Source organism: Falco naumanni, chromosome 6 (genome assembly GCF_017639655.2).
Source record: "Falco naumanni isolate bFalNau1 chromosome 6, bFalNau1.pat, whole genome shotgun sequence".
NCBI lineage: Eukaryota > Metazoa > Chordata > Aves > Falconiformes > Falconidae > Falco > Falco naumanni.
Window position 1 is genome coordinate 85,787,177 of NC_054059.1, and position 18,025 is coordinate 85,805,201.

Sequence of the window (18,025 nt, forward strand, 5' to 3'; positions counted from 1 at the left end):
CTCTGACAGAGGTCTGCAGTGAATAGGGAAATGAAGGAATTTTATTGCTATCAGATGACACACCACATAATAACTGATATTGAGCACTTCTTGGCAACAAATAGTTGCAACATAGTTTGCTAAATATTTAAGCCATTGCATCAGTGAGATACTTCTACCGCTTCTCAATTAGTTCTCCCACCCTCATAGCATCCTGGAATGCTCAAGAGTAGATGAATAGCTTGAGTATGCCAATAGAGAAATATGTGACCTAAACCTTTTTTTTTTTTTTTTGAGTCATTGCCTTGTGAGTTTTATTTGGCATTATTATAATAAATTATGAGTAATTAAAATGTGCTTTTTATGTCTTCTTTTATGTTAACTTCTTCAAGGGATAGAGTACCTGAAAACTAAAAGAGGTAATGGGAGCCATAAGATAACTGGGCTTTAAAAATAAGTGCTGAGAGAAGGTTAATAGGTCAGAAACGGGTTAGGTTTTTATTAAAAACTAGCATTGTAAAGAAGGGAGCGATGGCTGGCATTACTGGACTGAGAACCATGTTCATAAATATAGTGCTTTTTTGGGGGTTATTTATACTTTATAAGCTATTGGTAGGTTACAACCAAGCGAAGAAAAAGACTGAAAAGGGCTGTGAAAACCATTACAGTGGGGAAAAAAAAATCTATTTCCCAATATCAGTCAAGATGATGTGATCTTGAAAAAGATAAAGTTAAGGCAGAAATACATATTTAGCTTTTGTTCTCTGACTTGAACTGCCTTTCACCCTTCCATTTGGAAGAAAGGAGCTATTAACATTTGTAACCATCGGTATATATTATACTCTGAGGCGTGTCTTCTGAATTCTACCTAGTAGATGCTTAACTGTGATTATATCTGAAGCTTCTATGTCTATGAGAAGTCTATGAGAAAAAAAATATTTTCAGTTATTTATTTATGCATAATATCAATTTACAGATTACAAACTTGTAAAAATGAATGGAGGACATGTATGCTGGAAAGCTTGCCATTTTTCTAGTTGTAGCAGTTGGTCCAATAAAAGATGCCTCCTTACAAGTTTTGTCTCACAAGAGTGAAATTCCTATTCTGTTTCATATGCAGTCGTCCTAGGGGAGAATAACCCTACAAAGAATTCAGGGCTAAATAAAGAAAACTGCTAACGTTTCACGTTTCTGACAGTCAAGTAAGGTTTTGAGAGTGTGGGGTTTTGTTCTGTTTTAAATCATTAATAACTGTTAACTATTAATGAAACTTTTCTAATTCAGAGTAGTTTTGACTGGTAAGTAGAAATGACTGTGGCATTACTTTAGAAAATTGTAAAAGAAACATGTTGTCTTATATTCCTGATAAAATGGCTGTGAATCAAGATGGAGAGCTGTCTCATTTTCTTGGTTCACTTAGTATTGCAGTAGATTCTGCTTTGAAGATTCCATAAAGCCATACTACTTAGGTTACTACTCTGTCTTTTCTAGCTAATATATACATTGCTTAAAGGGAAGAGAGATTAAATACTCATCTCCCCTTGTACATTGGCAATTGAAGGAATGAATCAGAATCACAGAATAGTTCAGGTTGGAAGGGACCTGCAAGGATCATCAAGTCCAACTCCCTGCTCCCTGCAGGACTACCTAAATCTAGATTGTATGACTAGGAGCATCATCCAGACACTCCATGGCCTCGGTCATGGCCTCAAGCCCATCAGCTTCCCTGGGGAGCCTGTTCCAGTGACTGACCATCTCCTCAGTGGAGAACCTTTTCCTAGTACTACGTGTCTTTGCTCCAAAGCTTACAGGTTTTTTTCAGGAAAGCTGAAACATTCCTATCCTTATTTTATTCTGTTAACTTTGGTATTGTGATGGCTGTAATTTGTTAATAACTTTGTCCTAGAAAGATGTGCTCTGAACCAGTAAAGATGGTAAAAGACTGGGGATATTCGCTCACTGGAAGAAATATTTGTTGATCTAACCCAAGAACTGCACTACCAGCTACCATACTACCACTGTGGTACAGCATGCCCTGTCTTTGGGTGATCTTCTAAAACACGCTGAGGAGGAACCATTCACACCTGTTCAGGGACATGAGCCAGGGTAACATTTATACTATGCCCACAGAAGCTCATTTCTTCAGGCCTCTGCACCAAACTGATCCTCCCTGCGTTCCACTATGTCTTTCAGAGTTCTTAATCACAATTTAACTGCCTGTCCTGTCATCACACATCAAGTAAAAGTACTGATGTGACTAAATACTTTCAGCAGCATCTAATAAAATCTTTGCTTTTTAAAGCATGGGAATTATGAAGTCCATCATTAGGGACATGCATAGGCCAAGGGGACAGGATCATAGAATCCTAGAATAATTTGGGTTGGAAGGGACCTTTAAAGGTAGTCTACTACAACTGCCCCTGCAGTAAGCAGTTATCTTCTACTAGATCAGATTGCTCAAAGCCCCATCCAACCTGACCTTAAATCTTTTCAGGGATGGGACATCTACCACCTCTCTGGGCAACTTGTTGCAGTGTTTTATCACCCTCACCATAAAAAATTTCTTCCTTTTATCAGTCTGAATCGACCCTCTTGTAGTTTAAAACCGTTCCCCCTTGTCCTGTTGCTTGTTCCCTGTCCCCATCTTTCTTATAAGCCCCTTTTAAGTATTGAAAGCCTGCAATAAGGTCTCTGCAGACCCTTCTCTTCTCCAGGTTGAACAACCTCAACTCTCAGCCTGTCCTCATGAGAGGTGTTTCATCCCTCTGATCATTTTTGTGGCCCTCCCCTGGACCTGCTTCAATAGGTCTATGCCTTTCTTGTACTCCAGAGGTGCATGCAGTACTCAAGGTGGAGTCTTACCAGTGTGTAGATCTTGACCTGCTGGCCACACTTCTTTTGATGCTGCCCAGGACACGGTTGTCTTTCTGGGCTGTGAGTGCACATTGATGGCTCATGTCCAGCTTTCCGTCCACCAGTACACCCAGGTTCTTCTCAGGGCTGCTGTCAATTCCTTTGTGCCTCAGCCTGTATTGATACTGGGGTTGCCCTGACCCAGGTGCATCCTGTGCCTTGCATTTGGCCTTATTGAACCTCATGAGGTTCACGTGGGCCCAGTTCTTGAGCTTGTCTAGTCCTTCTGGATGGCATATCAACCGTACCACTCAGCCTGGTGTCATCTGCAAACGTGCTGAGGGTGCACTCAATCCCACTGTCTATGTCATTGCTGAAGATACTAAACAGTACATGTCCCAGCACAGACCCCTGAAAGATGCCGGACATCGCTGATCTCCATCTGGACTGGAGCCATTGACTACTACTGTCTGGATGTGACCATCTAGCCAATTCCTTATCCACTGAGTAGTCTACCCATCAATCTGTATCTCTGCGATTTAGAGAGAAGGATGTTGTGAGGAACCGCGTCAAAGGCCTTAAGGAAGTCCAGATAGCTCATCCCTTGTTCACTGAGGTAGTCACTCCATCATAGAAGGCCAATAGGTTGGTCAGGCAAGACCTGCCCTTGGTAAAGCCATTCTGGCTTTCTTGACTCACCTCCCCGTCCTCTGTGTGCCTCAGCATAGCTTCTTTGGAAGAAGTGAGTTGCCTGGCGTCCTGTGGTATGAACCAGAAGTATCGTTATCTAAAACCAGGCCCGTATTTTTTGTTTCCCAATCCATTCAGCATCTCTCAGATGCAAATCTCTCAAGTTTCTTTTCTGGCATAATGCAAATATTCAGCTGTATCTTAGTGATACTGCATTTATGATTGGAACGTTTTTGATTTTTATGAAGTGAGCTAAATGAAAAAATTTTAAAAAAGGGAACGTAAGAAAAAAATATATTGAAAATGAGAGAAGACCATTACTGTATCACCTTCCAGTAAGTCATTGAACTCTTGAAAGGGTTCATAAAAATATCTGTATTTTTATGGAAAGAGTTTCATTGCTGTTTTTCTTTCCAGAACGATGCGTGTTATTATTTAGTTTTCATGCTTGTTAAAAAATGATTGTTCTTTATTTAACCACTATCTTATGTTGGTTCAGTTTGCTGAGTTTTTACTTCATTTACTCAGATATTTTTTTAGTTGTGCTGTGCATTGCTTTGTCACATGTTGTGACATAATTTGAAATAAAAAAATATTTTTATTGGTGCTCAGTCCTGCACTTTATATGAAATACAGCATGAGCTTTAGGATCATTGAAAAATATCACAGCTGCGTATGCTAGGAAATATTTTAGGGTCAAGTATACTATTACTCGTCCTGACGTATTGATAGGCAAAGATACTACTTACAGCTGCTTCTTTGAAAATGTAGTAAATAGTTCTGCAAATTGTGACATAAAGTAGTTGTTTTGGCTGTTTGCATTAGGTAATTCCTTCCAGTGGCTGAGTTTAGATAAAGTAGTCAAGCTAGACAGATGCTGAATGCTTTTAGTTCTCTCTTTTTTTTTTTTTTTCAAATTTAAAATATCAGTCAGTAAATGTTTTCTTGTATGTTGTTTATTGTGGCTAATGATGTGATCTTTTTCAGAGCGTGCTAGTGATAGCATTCATCAACTGAAATATACTTTGGAGGAAAGACAGTTTGCAAAGGGTGAGGGTGAAGTTGGATTTGACCTGTCCTCGGTGGAGGAGGGCAGTAATGATGAAGACAGGGGCGATGATAACAGTGGGAATGCAGCCTGGCAGGAACGGCAGCACCATCACACAGGTAAGATTACTTGAAAGCAAACAGCTTAAAAATTGTTTAAAATTATTTCAATGCAATATTTCAATGAAAAAAATAAATATTTTTTTTTATTTTTTTTTAATCTCTTCATAGTTAATCAACTTAAAACTTCGTTGCAACATCAAGAAAGAGTGGAAAGTGAAGGCTCTCCATCAGGGAGGAAGATGTCCTTCTCTGTATGTTGCTTCTTGTTTCTTTTGTGTTTGAATGAATGGCATGCATGATGAGATCAATTTTCTCTTATCCAGGAAGAAAAAGAAACATCAAATAATTTTTGTGTTCTGAAATAAAGGAAACTCCTGAGGCTATGGCCAGAATTTGGTATGCTTATGACCATAGCAGAAGTAAAAGAAATCTGTAATACGGGATTTAGACTTTTGTCCTGTTTTGTTGACCATGCAGTATGGTTAACAACCCGTATTGCTTTCAGGTTTCTCTTTTTTTTCTTTACACCAAAAGTTCATCCTTTTTGTTTTGGAAACAGTCGGGGTCAAGTACGTGGACAAAATTCTCTAAAAGCAGCCTCTGCTTCCCTTTGACTGTACTTTAGGGATTCTCAAAGGCCTTCTCATGCTGTAACTGTGTTTTTTCTTTAGAGGATTAGAGATGTTCATGGAACAGCAGATTTTTGTTGCTCTCTGCCAAAATACAGTGCTGCCTGTCAGAGTTAGTTTACACCCTTACACAGGCTTCTCAGATTTAGCCTTCTGGCAGAAGAAGTGCACCAAAGTACGTCCAGTGGACAGTTCAGTTACAGAGCAACTGCTGGATACTAGTGTCACTATAGGAAAATAATTCAAAGGCGTTTTCTAGTTTTATCTTTTGATGGCCTGCACTGACTACTTTTGGTTTACACTAAGCAAGACAAGCAGCATTTTGCTGTTAGGGTTGAGGTAGCAGCAGAATAATCTAAAGCCCATATTCCTGCTCTGTTGCTTTGAGGTGTGTAATGAACCTAGCTCTGCTGTTCTGACATTGAGAAATTTCACTTAAAGTTAACTTTCCCAAGTGTTCTAAAATCCATGAGTTCAGTCTGATTGTTCTGCTGGGTACTTTTGCCTCATAATGGTGCAGGATACACTTTTGTATACATTACACCAATGTTTCTCAAGTTTCTCAGGTTAAACATTAAACACTGTTTTTCAGTGAAAAATAATTTGAATAGAAAGGGAGTTTTTCGTGTTTTCAGGTACTGCTGTGGTGTAATTTTTTCAGGGATGCAGCTGGAGGTCTCAGCTGCAAGGTGTTTATTAAACTTTCAGAAAAGAGGGAGGGATTAACAGGAGCCAGAGGAACAGAATGATGAGTTACAAATATTATTGGTGCTATATTATATATATTTAAACAAGTGTGATTAATTTTTTAAAACTTTATGAAGTAGTTGAGTTTAACAGACCTTAAGCAAGGTGAATTCTGAGTCAGTGGAACACGGAACTTAGGTGCACTGAGCCAGGTGGAATACATTGCAAATTTGGAGTCCTTTCTCTAAATGTTTTTCTAGATCATTCTGGAAAACCCTCCCTTTGTCTCTGCAATTGTAGTTCCGTTCCAGATTTATCAAGAGTGCCATCTTTAATATGGCCAATACTTATATTGGGTATAATTTAACAGGAAGGCATTCGTTGCTATAAATCTACCCTTCATCCTGGTTAGTGGATTTCATCTTTGCCTTTAAAGGTTGGACAGTGAACCTTAATACTTCATTGGCAGAAAGTGTACATAAAATTAACTAGTAGATGTAATAGCTAGCTATTAGTAGCTTGGTTTGGGTTTTTAGTTCTTTGTTGAATGGTGAATGTTTCAAAAATAATATTTTAAAAGAAAGATTACGTTTCTGAATCTTTTAGGAGATTTAGGAGTCAAACTGTTCAGTTCCTGAAAATGAGTTCTATAATCTTTAAGACTTTATGTATATTTGAGAAGCATATCACAAAATATTTTTGCTTTTTGACGCAAAAGTGTGTTTCTGACCCGAGATCACAAATGTCTGAATTGTATCAGTTTCAAAACTAGCTAGGGATCAGTAAAGATGCTTTTTTTCATCCAGAATAGTGAACTAATGCTAGAAATGCACCTGTTCCTCTGAGAGGACCCCATTAACAAGTCTGTGTGCATTTTGTATCAGAAAAGAATACAAACAAGGGAGATTTAATGTTTTGCAAATGTAAAACTGTTCAGAAAATTGGTGAAAAACAGAGACATCTTTTGTATAAGATGATATATGTTCTACTCCGAGACCTGTCCCAGCTTGATTGTCTTAATTTGAATTATTTAAAAAAAAAACCTAACAAACAAAATCCCAAACCAAAACATTGTAGCTTGCTTTGATACACTTTCTTTTAGGTTCAGGAATTAAGATAGTTCATATATGTCAACTAGTGTTCTTTCAATATACTTTCAACAATACTTAGTTCTTTCAGAGAATGCAATTTGCAATAGTGGAATATCAAACTAAGGGAGGAAACCAATATTCAAATACATAAAGATGACGACTGAGGATCTGATAGTGGCTTATTTCAATTTGAAAGTAGAGACGATTAAATTTTTTTGTGAATATTCAAAGGCAGTTTCATTGCAGACTAACATATTTATGCTTCATACTGTTACTCCATTAAAATTACTTCAAAGTATATTATAATTCATTAGAACTAAATAAATTATTATACTATAAGAAAATGTGTCTTACATCCACTCTAAATAAGTCCTTTTTATTAGACTGATGAGGACTGTTGCTAGTAGGATCAAAGAGAGGCTGTAGTTTTCAGGAAGCTAATTAATTTATGTTTTTAAGAGCATTTTAGTAATTTTTACTTACATTCTTTATCTGTACTGCATTCTTAGAGTAAATGCTGTAAAGTTATAGTGATTGCATTTTTCACATTTTACAAAAAGTTTAATCCCCGTTTAAATCTTGCTGAGCAAGGCAGAGATATAATTGCTTCTGTTGAATTGGCAAGGATTCCTTTCATTACCTTTTTCAACTAGCTATTTGTGAAGCTATCAAAAATATTACCTACTTATAGGTCTTCAGAATTTTTTTTTAGAATTTTATTTTAAAATATTGATAACCAAGTTCTTTGATAAATGTAATATCTATTACACATTTTCCTGTGTTTCTGTGGAGGTACTGACATTGCAGACATAGTTGTGTTTCTGTAGTAGTTGTTAATGAACATTTTGAAGAGTTGCTTTTGCACATCCACAACTCATTAACGTTCAAGGTATTTTTATATTCATTTCACAGGAGAAAATACCTCCTTACGTTTGTCTAAAATGGATGATACACCTAAATAGCAGCATAAATTTCATTTACAGATTGGTTGGTGGTTATGATTTAATCCTGCTTTATAGATGTGCTTAATCAAGTAACTGAACATTTTGACAGAAATGTTATAGTTACTTTTTGTATTGAAGAATTTAAGTTCTTATTGATTCTTCCTTCCTCATGATGTAGTACTTGGTGACTTTTTATTATGTGTATTCTGGGTGCAAACAACATCTTATTGCAATAGCTGGAAAACTGGAAAATAACGCCTGCTATTCTTTACTTCCTTCAGAAACCCCCAGAAGCTGAAGCTGCAACCGGAGACTTACCAGCCCTTTCTGATCTCGTTCCTATAATTAATGATCAGTCACAGTACATTAATCATTTAGAAGCAGAAGTGAAGTTTTGCAAGGTATTAGACAACATATTTCACCTACTAAAACCCTGGTCCCCTGAATATGAAGAATTGCTTTAAAAACAGCTTATTCTTAGTCTTGAGATTGATTGTTGCCATAAACAAACTGAGCCAAACGCACTTCAGTAGATACTGAGCCTTACCATGCATCTTGGGCTGTGTTTAAGGATCTTCAAAGACGTTTTTATGTCCTATCACAAATATAAGTAAGCAATTTTTTTAAGAAGTTATATGGAAATTCAAGCTAGAAAAATACAAAATCTGTCTTTTGAGTATTCTTATTTTCTGTAAAAGATTTAAAATAGTTGAGAATGTTAATCTAGGCTTTTGGTCTCAAAATGTATTTCGATGTTGGTAGCTGTCTTAAGGAACCTTTTACATGCAGTTCCTGTATCCTGTAGGAGGAATTGTCTGGGATGAAAGATCGAGTACAAGTAGTTGTACTTGAAAATGAGGAGCTCCATCAGAAACTGAAATTCTTAACTGCAGAACATATGTGGAGAGAACAAACTCTTCTAGATGCCTCGGTGAGTTTTTACTTTTCTGTTGTTTTAATGTGTTCAGGGACCCGATTCTCTTTCAGGTAGGCTATATAAATGGTTATTCGCAAGCTGAATTTTAGTCAAAATATAATGAGAGTTTGTAAACATGGATTTTGGTGGATAACATCATTATCGTAGCTTGCCAACCTAATTGACTTGTTTATTGGTCCTGTAGTCTGCTGTAATGAAAATTGTAAGGTTCAATACTTGTATAATTAACATTTCTTAAAAAAAAAAGCCTACATAATTACAACTGAAACATGACTATTTTTATTTTAGGCAAATACTCAGAACTCCTGGCTTGCAGGTGGTAATGACTTTAGCATGTGTCAGCCTGTCACCTCATCACCAGCACGTAACAAAGATCAGGCTTTTGTTACAGCAGCTTCTGGAGACATCGAAAAATGGCCAGTAGAACTGGTTGGTATTCACTTTCTTTGCAGTCATACCTTCACAAAACCTTTCAGTGCTTTGTTGTTGCTGTACTTCTGATGCTTAATTTTGTTACAGACATATAGGAGGAGTTTTAGTTGACTGAACCTTAATCTGAGGTCCAATTTTATTCTCTTAAACCTCATCTTCTTGTTACACCCTAATTAATATTATTATCCAGTTAGACACAGATGGCAGGTTGTATCTGCAGATGTTGATTTCCCAGAGACAAGTCTTGTTTTAAGAATGTCCTTTCAGTGATGGCTCCACTGTACTTTGGAGATTCTTAGCTTTAACACAACACAGAAGCAGGTGGGAACTAGCGGGTGTAGTTCAGATAGCTCTCCAGGCAAGCTCTTTTGCCATGAGCCTTTCTGCTCCTAGAGCAGCGCAGGACTTAAGGTACAACAGTAGCTTTGTGCAGTCTGTTTTCCCTAAGCTGAATTACACATTTTGTGCTTTTAGAGATACAGAGCAGCCCTAGTGATTCAGAGATGATGTTGCCTCTGTCCCGTATTTTTTAGTTTGGGAAGATATTCTTATTTTTTTTGCTCTAAATTAAATGGGGTAGCATTGCTGTCTTTTGAGAAAAGCAAGGTTAACTGAAAGTTTTGTTGTTTTTAATCCATGTGCATATGTGTAATGTGGAATTTAAAGGTTACTTTGATTCTAGAAGATAATTATATGTATTCATTGTTTCCCACTAAAGTATTTTTGTTGATTTTGTTCAGCATCTAGAGCTGAAACCTCTTCATTGATCCCTAACACCTGCAGTTGTTTGAAAGCTAGTTTTTACAGTAATTGCACTTTAACTTCATCTGCCATATTTAAAGAATCATACTGATTGTGATTTATTTCTAAAGCATCATAGTGAGCTAAATTTCTGGTGCTTTATCTGGTTTGTTACCACTGTTAGTTTGTTACACCGTAGTGGTGTGGTTGATTTATGTACCTAGTTCTTCACCACCTAATGAGAATAACTCACTGTATTATAAATAAATAGCCTGTCTACTTGAAGTTCTTCAGAATTCCTCTTTTGTTTCTGCTAACTTGTGGGAGAGTAAGAGCAAACTTGAGACAAGATCATCAACTTGTGTAAATCATTGTAGAGGGCTGCAGTTGGAGCTGAAGCCATTTACCATGTGAGGATCTGGCAAGATGTATAGAAATGAGAAAATGGGAGGGTTGTTCATTTTGTGGACTTTCCCAAGGGTGAAATATTTAGGTTTTTCTGACACTAGTGTTTCAACAAGTTTATATCTTCAGGGGAAAAGAATGAGTGTGGCTAATGTCTAGGTGTATTTGTGAAGATGATTATGAAGAAAACAAATGACACTACTTTTCTCCCATCTGTTCTAAAGGAGAAACTAAAACTTCTTTATCAAGAAAAAGTCAATATCCTTGAAGCTCAAATACAGTCTCTAAGGTAAAGTTAAATGGTTTTTTTTCTTAAAATTATTGTTAATAAATTATCACTTCATAACAACACAAAACATTCTTAATTTGAATTTAAGTAAGAGAATGCCTGAGTGTCTAAATGTTGTGTTTTCTGATAGTGTCCCTGAATGCTGGTTCTACATGAATTTTTTGCAAATATAAATGTAGTAAAATTGAATGTACTGCTAATATATAGCAGCATCAGCAATATATACATATTATAAATTCAATTGAATTGTGTTTATAGAAATCACAACTTGATATAAAATGTCTTTATCCTTTTTATCCTTTCTTCTTATAGAAACACCATGTCAATTAAAGAAAAAAAGATAAGTTAAAATTTTAACTTATGTGAGCCCATCCATATCTAGCTTTCTTGTACTAATATTTTATGTTGCAAATTTTAGAAATCTTAAGCATTGAACTAGTTTAGGCCACATAATGACTTTGAAGCAGGAAAACCTAGTTTTGAAGCATTCAGGCAGTGTTTCCAGTCATGTAACCTGCATATCTTTTAAGCACAAAAATATTTGAAAATAAGTCCTCATATAATCCTTCAAAATATTGAAGTTTTGAATAGGTAGCAAACTATGGAAAAACAGAGGTAGAGGCAACCACTTTAGGATTTGGTTTTCAGGACTGAACTTGCCCCTGTATGCCTGCATTTGTGATACTGCTGCTGAACCTATTTAATTATGGTTTTCCCTAAATGAATTGCGGTTTCATATATCTGAAAATTCTAGACTCTTGTGTGTGTGTTAAAAGAGTTACTGTTAGGTAGACAAATTTAAATGTGCCCTCTGCAGTGGTGAAATCTTAAATGTGCAAAACCAGTTGTGCTAATGAAAATAAAGGAGGATCTTACATTTCAGCTATGTAATCTCAATTGATTATTTTTTCCCCACACTTGGCTTGAAGTGTTAGATATACTCAGAAATAAATACTGAAGGCTAAAATAGCCTGAAAATTTCCACAAGTACATTATTCACCCTCTTGATTTCTCCTAAGGGGCATGATTTTTCAAGCTGTAAGTTCTGTAAAGCACTTGAGCATTTACTAGATTTTAATTAAAGTGAGAAATTATATCCCTTTCAGTGGGACTATCCTTATTTTTAACTTTAAGCAGGAATTTCCTTAGGACTCACTGATTTCTGTCCAAGTTTTCCCAACAATAGGTCTGTTGTACCATGACTGTGTAAGGGTATACGCAGACCAAATTCTGTTCAGTTTATGGTGGATTATATTTAATAGACCAACTACTAAAATTGGAAAAAGTGCACAGAAGATTTCCCAGATGGAAAAAAGCATGCATGCAGTGTATATATTATGTGCACAGTAAATCCAATGCAACCAGAATGTGTCAGACTTACTATGTGTGTGCTGCCCAGATGGCCTGCATAACAAACCAAAAGCTTTGGATTCATTGCGCAATTTGTCAAATTGATCTATATGTGCACAGTGTGCATTTGTCTGGAACTTCCTGATGTCAGCATTCCTACTGCTTGCACTCTCCCTGGCCTGACAGATGCTTGGAAATTCTGGAGAAAATTCTTCAGAGCACCTGGTAAAAATTTCAGAGACGAGTATAAAAACTTACCCTGTTTTTCTGGAGACGTAGTTGACCTGGAGTCTGTGTGTATCGCTGGATCGGAGGGAATGTGCTGAATACATCTGGATTTTTGTCAGGGAGCATGGGAAACTTACTTTATATTGCAACTTTACAGTTAATTTAAGAGTAGAGGAGAAATGTGACGTTAGTGATATTAAGAAAACTAGAAAACATGTTAGACCGGGTATTGAAATATACAGCTGGTAGTGTTTCTTGTAAATGAATCTTTTGCTCTGTTCAGAAGATATGTAAGCCTTTGTACCTAACAATATTTAAGTTTTGTATCCAATAATCTTCTGTGTAAGTTCACCATTTTCTGATACTACAGAAGGAAGGAACAAATTAATTTTATTTTGTCTATTGATAATTTTGATTGAGCAGTTCAACTATTATTTCTCTGTTAAAGTCTTCCTTAGCCTACTGAAATGTGTCAAATAATGTTCATTACAGGGATACACACAGTTCTTTTCAGGTTACATCTGTAATTATATATTGCCCATAAATATAACTGGTAGAAATGTTTGATTGCACAAGTAATATTTTTTATTTCTTCTTTCTAGGAAAGACCTTTCAGAATCTCAGAAGACGTGCAAAGATTTGGAAGGAAGGCTAAAACACCAGAAGGCACTTGTTTCAGCTGCGAATTCTAGCCGGGTTGGTGGTCTGTGTCTGAAATGTGCACAATATGAGGCAGTTCTTGCACAGACTCATTCTAATGTTCACATGCAGACCATCGAGAGGGTAACAAAGTAGGTCTAAGGGGGATATTTACTTGCTCATTAAAAGCATGGTTAATTACATTAAACTGTGTAAGTCTCCATGTGCTGGGTTGCATAGAGAGATTGCTTGTGGGACAATGGACTCCCAGGTTGAAGTTATAATGCTAAAATCAATGGCAGAATATGAGTGTAGGTCCCAACCACCTTGAAATCCATGGTAGTTTTGCTACTGATTTCAACTGGGAAAGAATGTTAGTCGTTATCTTGTAATTATGATACCTTGGGCTGGCCAGATAATCAGACTGTTGATAGTCTGTTTCCCACACTTTTTGTTCAAAGAAACCCTTGACTCTGTCAGAACAAATATTGTGGAAGTCTGTGTATTTTGATTGATTATTTCCTGCAAAAGTTTCTTATCTTTCTGTCCTTGGAAGTTTTAATGGCTTCACTTTATTCTCCTTACATTTGGATACTTCTAGGATATATCAGCAGTGTAATCCTTCTTTTGCCACTTGAATTTGCTTAGGAGGTCAGGTGTTTGGGACAGGATGCATTGTTCCTCCCTAACTATAGTAAGTCAGGGAAAAAAGTTCCTTTGGATAAAAATAAATGAAATTATTTGCTTCAGCCTTTTTTTAATTGTAGCTTTTATTTAAATGATTTTCAAAAAACAATTTTTTTTTGTGAGCGTAATATATGTGATTCAGAAATCCCAACGGCATTAAAATGTGTTTTTCTTAAGAAATTCTGCTAGTCAATCATTTTCAAAAATTTCTCCCTTTCTACGTGCTAGTAATAATGACAGGGTACTGCAGCTTTCTTAAAGTTTGTTAAACAGGCATCTATTAATTGTCAGATATCGGAAGCTTCTTAGGACTTCTGAAATTTTAGATTGAGCTAGCTGGAGATGAGGTAGTGGGTCAATTGGAAGCAAGAACACTAAAGGAACATAATATATATAGCCTATCAAATGGATATTATCTCTACACATTAGAGGACTGTTTTTGTATGAGTTTATTTTTCTATTGTGAAGTCCAAGAATTTTCTGGGAAAGCTCTCTGTTGCTGAAAACTCGTGTTTCAAAATCTACTTTCATAAGAGAATTAATTATTTGTCACAGACGCTGGAAAATATGAACAACCTAACTATAAATCAGTACATTCTTGTCATCTAGCATTACAGTGCAGTTTGAAATAAAAAATTTGAGCTGACCTATTTATCTTTCATAAACCATTATTTGAATTTGAGATTTAACGAAATCTGAAAGCTACATCTTCTTGTGATGCAACTTATTAAAACCAAAGCTATTTCAGTAAGGATTTTCAAAAGGACATAATCCAAATCTTGTTGAAATGAAATGTCAGAATATGACTGTTAGTTCTCTGGCAAGTAAAACTGTGTTATTTTTCCACACAACACGAAAGAAAAAAACAACAGAAAAACAAACAAACAAAAAAATTAAAAAAACAGTTTGCAGTCAGAATCTCTAGTTGCACTTAAAACATAAACAATTATACTCTTCATTTAAAAGCTTTCAACTTATCAAAGTAATGAAAAGGTTAAGTATTATAGTTTTACTGACTGTGCATCACCATTTGGTATAAAGCTCAGTTTCTTAGTTAGCAGAAGTTCAGAGGGGATGTAGAATCCAGAAGTCATATTGTTTTGTTTCAGTTTGCAGCAAAGGGCTATTGATTATCATTTGATGTACTTAGTGATCGTGATCAGAATTAGTTGTTGAATCTTATCCTTCCTTTTGGGTTTTTTCCTTCCTATTTTACATTTAATGGCAATGTAATTTCATATTGCTTTGATTTTATGGGGTTTTTTTTTAAAGAAACATGCCTTTTTTGGGGTTGGTTTTGTTTGGTTTTGGTTTTTTAGCACAGTTCTCCATTTTGTAATGCCAACAGAATGTTGGTCATCTTCAGTATATTTCTGACTTGACCTCTGCTGTCATTACTGGCAGTTTTGCTAGTGGTCCATCTTTCTGAAGTGAAGGACTGGTCATCAAGCAAATTATATTTTTAATATCTGCCAATCTAGCAGTGTGCTGTATTTCACTCTTAACCCATGCGAATTTTAATCTTGCTTCTCTTACAACCCTTACGTCTTTTATCTATTAACATTTTATATTTGATATACATGTTGTTGTTTTTTTCTCTTGGGAAAAGCTATAGAAGAAATACCTGTGTTTTCTTTATATGCAGAGAAAGAGATGACTTGATGGATGCACTTGTTTCACTGAGACGAAACATGAAAGAGATGCAACAAAGAGAATCTAATGCTTGTGAGCAAGTTAAACAAGCTGTGCAAATGGCAGAAGAGGCCAATTTAGAAAAAACAAAGGTAAATTAATCAAGAAATGAGAGCTTTCAGTATTCAGATTCACTGTAGATGTTAATTAGGTTTAATGCTAATGAGAGAATACCTGCATAAGACCTTTATCCCATGTTGATATGACGTAGTAGATTTATGACTGTTTCTGAGCAGTAACGTGAACTCTCTGAGTTCTTAAATTCTCATCAGGGCTGTAGGGTATATTGCATTCGTTGGCCATCATTTAAATTCTGAGGTATTTTCACAGCTGGGTGACAGAAGTTGAATGGTATTGAATGGTAGAATTTTCAAAAGCATTTGTGATGTAGGAAGATAATTCTCATATCACATTTCTGAGCTGTTCTTGAAAGAAGACTTAAAGTGCTTACAAACAGCTTTTTTGCATCAGGTGAACATGGTGCAAGAACTGGTTACCTAACAGAACCCTTTGAAGATGAAAGTCCTGTCTGATGCTACTTACAGGAAGCATTTGGTGCTATGTAAATAATAATGATAAAACCAGTTTTCATGTAATGCTTGTGTTAACCCTTGTTACTGTATAGAATCAACCAATATTGACCAAAATTATTTCCTTGATATTTAGTGACATCTACTGTATTAGTAGTGAATTACTATGGAATCGAGAGAGGGTGGTGGTGGTGGTTGTTGTTTAACGAAATACTGTTGTTTTTAATAGTGAACAGGATTGATATAATTGTTCTATTGATCAAATCAGTATTATTCATCCAATGCTGTAAGAGTGTGTGTGTGTAGGGTCTTTAAATATAAACAGTGGGGAAAAAGATAATGAGAGTGGGATTCCTATGTACTTGTTAAATTTAACTTCGGAGTGGTACAGCTCCTTGTATTTTAATGAACAAAGAGAGAACGAATCCTTCTGAGCCCACTGTTTACCTGTTGCATTCTGTCCCTGGGGGGTTAAATTTTTTAATTGCTTACTTGTTCACTGTTTTTGGGATGGGTTCTACAGTTATCTCATAGAAATGTTACTCACTTATCTTCTACATAAAACTGCACAAAACACTTTTCCTTTTCCATGCAATAAAGTGAAACTACCTGATCTTCCTATTTTTTCACTTGATGTTGGAAATGTTTATTTTAATATTTAAACAGAAAATCCCTATAAACTCTTACTCCGTTTAGCTCGTGTTAGAAATGTGGCCCGAGAATAAAACTAGTAAGACAAATTTGTAGAGCCTTTAATAAAATAGGTCTTTGTACATATACCATTTCTGCCACATGAAGAAGGGAGCTCTGTAGGGTCTCTGCTGGCCTCCCTCTTCACTGCAGCAAGGAAATGTGAAGTGCTATCTGCTCGTATGTAAGACTGAATAGTAGTCTTGTTTTTTGCATGCTCAAAACCTGTTCTAATAGGAAGGAATAAGAAGAAATCTTTTACCTATGCTGCATTAATTCAGCATTTTTACATGTACTGGTATTTCTCTTGGTAAGTACAAGCCATCCTTTATTTCCCTAGTCCAATTCTCTGGAGGTGAAGCGCTGTTTTTCTTTGTAATTATCATGGAATTCAATAGAACAGTCCACATAAGAAAAGTGAGGAATGAACACATTGGGCTTCCAAATGCTATAATTGCAGTTTCATCATCCTGTTGACAGAAAGTCTAACCCCAAGTGCTTATCATTTAAAACCACCATTTTTTTCTTGTCTTTTGCTTGTCTCTGTAGTTTGTGGCCTCTTGCCTATTACACAGAGCAAGGAGGAGATCTGGTAAGGTTAAACTTGCATAGTTGAAGCAAATCCAGGAATGTATTTTCCGCATAAATGTCACAGAAGAACAATTGTTTGAACCTCTCATTATGTAGTCAAAACAGTGGAGTTAACAAAATACACATTTCTTCTTGCAACTTATTTTGTCTGGAGTTGCATTTGTTTTACATGTGTACCAAACTACAGCAGCCTTACGCAGACAGTTTGCTGATGCTCCATTCCTACAGAAAAGGTTTCAAGGCAACAACAGAGGGATTCTCTCACCAGGGTAGACTTGTGATAGGAAAGAGGCCCTAAGGAGGGTCCCACAGAATTGACATAAACTTAATGGAGATTGTTAGAGTGTTCTCTAAAAATTACGGTGTAATTTGCTTCCTCCATGAACAGCTCAACACCAAGGAAATTGTATATACGGGATTGGCTTTGAGTAAAAGAAAAATGGGCAGTTTAAAAAAGTGATTTAAAAATAAAGGGTAATAATGTAAAATTCCTAAAAGGAGGTTTCTTTAGCTTCCTTGATGTAGGATATGCTGAATATCAGTGATAGGATGAAATGAAACCTAGTTTACTCATGGGCTAGCAAGCTGCTTTTAGTGTACTTTGAATACTTTGATCTACTTTTAATGGAGTAGTGTATTTCTGATTTAAACTGACATAACGTTCAACTTCTATCCCTTTAGCAGGGATACACCAGAATAAATTGATAATATTTTTTTTTTCTTAGCTCTTTTAGAATGTCTACTGTGCTTCTTGTATATAAACTTATGTTTCTTCTATTTTGGTAGAAAACACATCTATAACTGGTGTTATAGCACTTCAAATTAAGCAGG

At 36.0% G+C, this 18,025-nt stretch overlaps 1 protein-coding gene across 3 annotated transcripts in view; it reads left to right on the top strand.

The window, feature by feature from the left end:
- The window catches only part of SDCCAG8 (SHH signaling and ciliogenesis regulator SDCCAG8), a 118,994-nt gene that overhangs the window by 8,251 nt on the left and 92,718 nt on the right, over positions 1-18,025 (top strand). For all 3 annotated transcript variants that reach the window (XM_040597867.1, XM_040597866.1, XM_040597865.1), the window contains exons 2-9: positions 4,510-4,689; positions 4,801-4,883; positions 8,265-8,384; positions 8,789-8,914; positions 9,209-9,349; positions 10,723-10,787; positions 12,968-13,156; positions 15,337-15,475. In XM_040597867.1, coding sequence (XP_040453801.1) covers positions 4,510-4,689; positions 4,801-4,883; positions 8,265-8,384; positions 8,789-8,914; positions 9,209-9,349; positions 10,723-10,787; positions 12,968-13,156; positions 15,337-15,475 — 1,043 coding nt within the window. The remainder of the gene's footprint in view (positions 1-4,509; positions 4,690-4,800; positions 4,884-8,264; positions 8,385-8,788; positions 8,915-9,208; positions 9,350-10,722; positions 10,788-12,967; positions 13,157-15,336; positions 15,476-18,025) is intronic.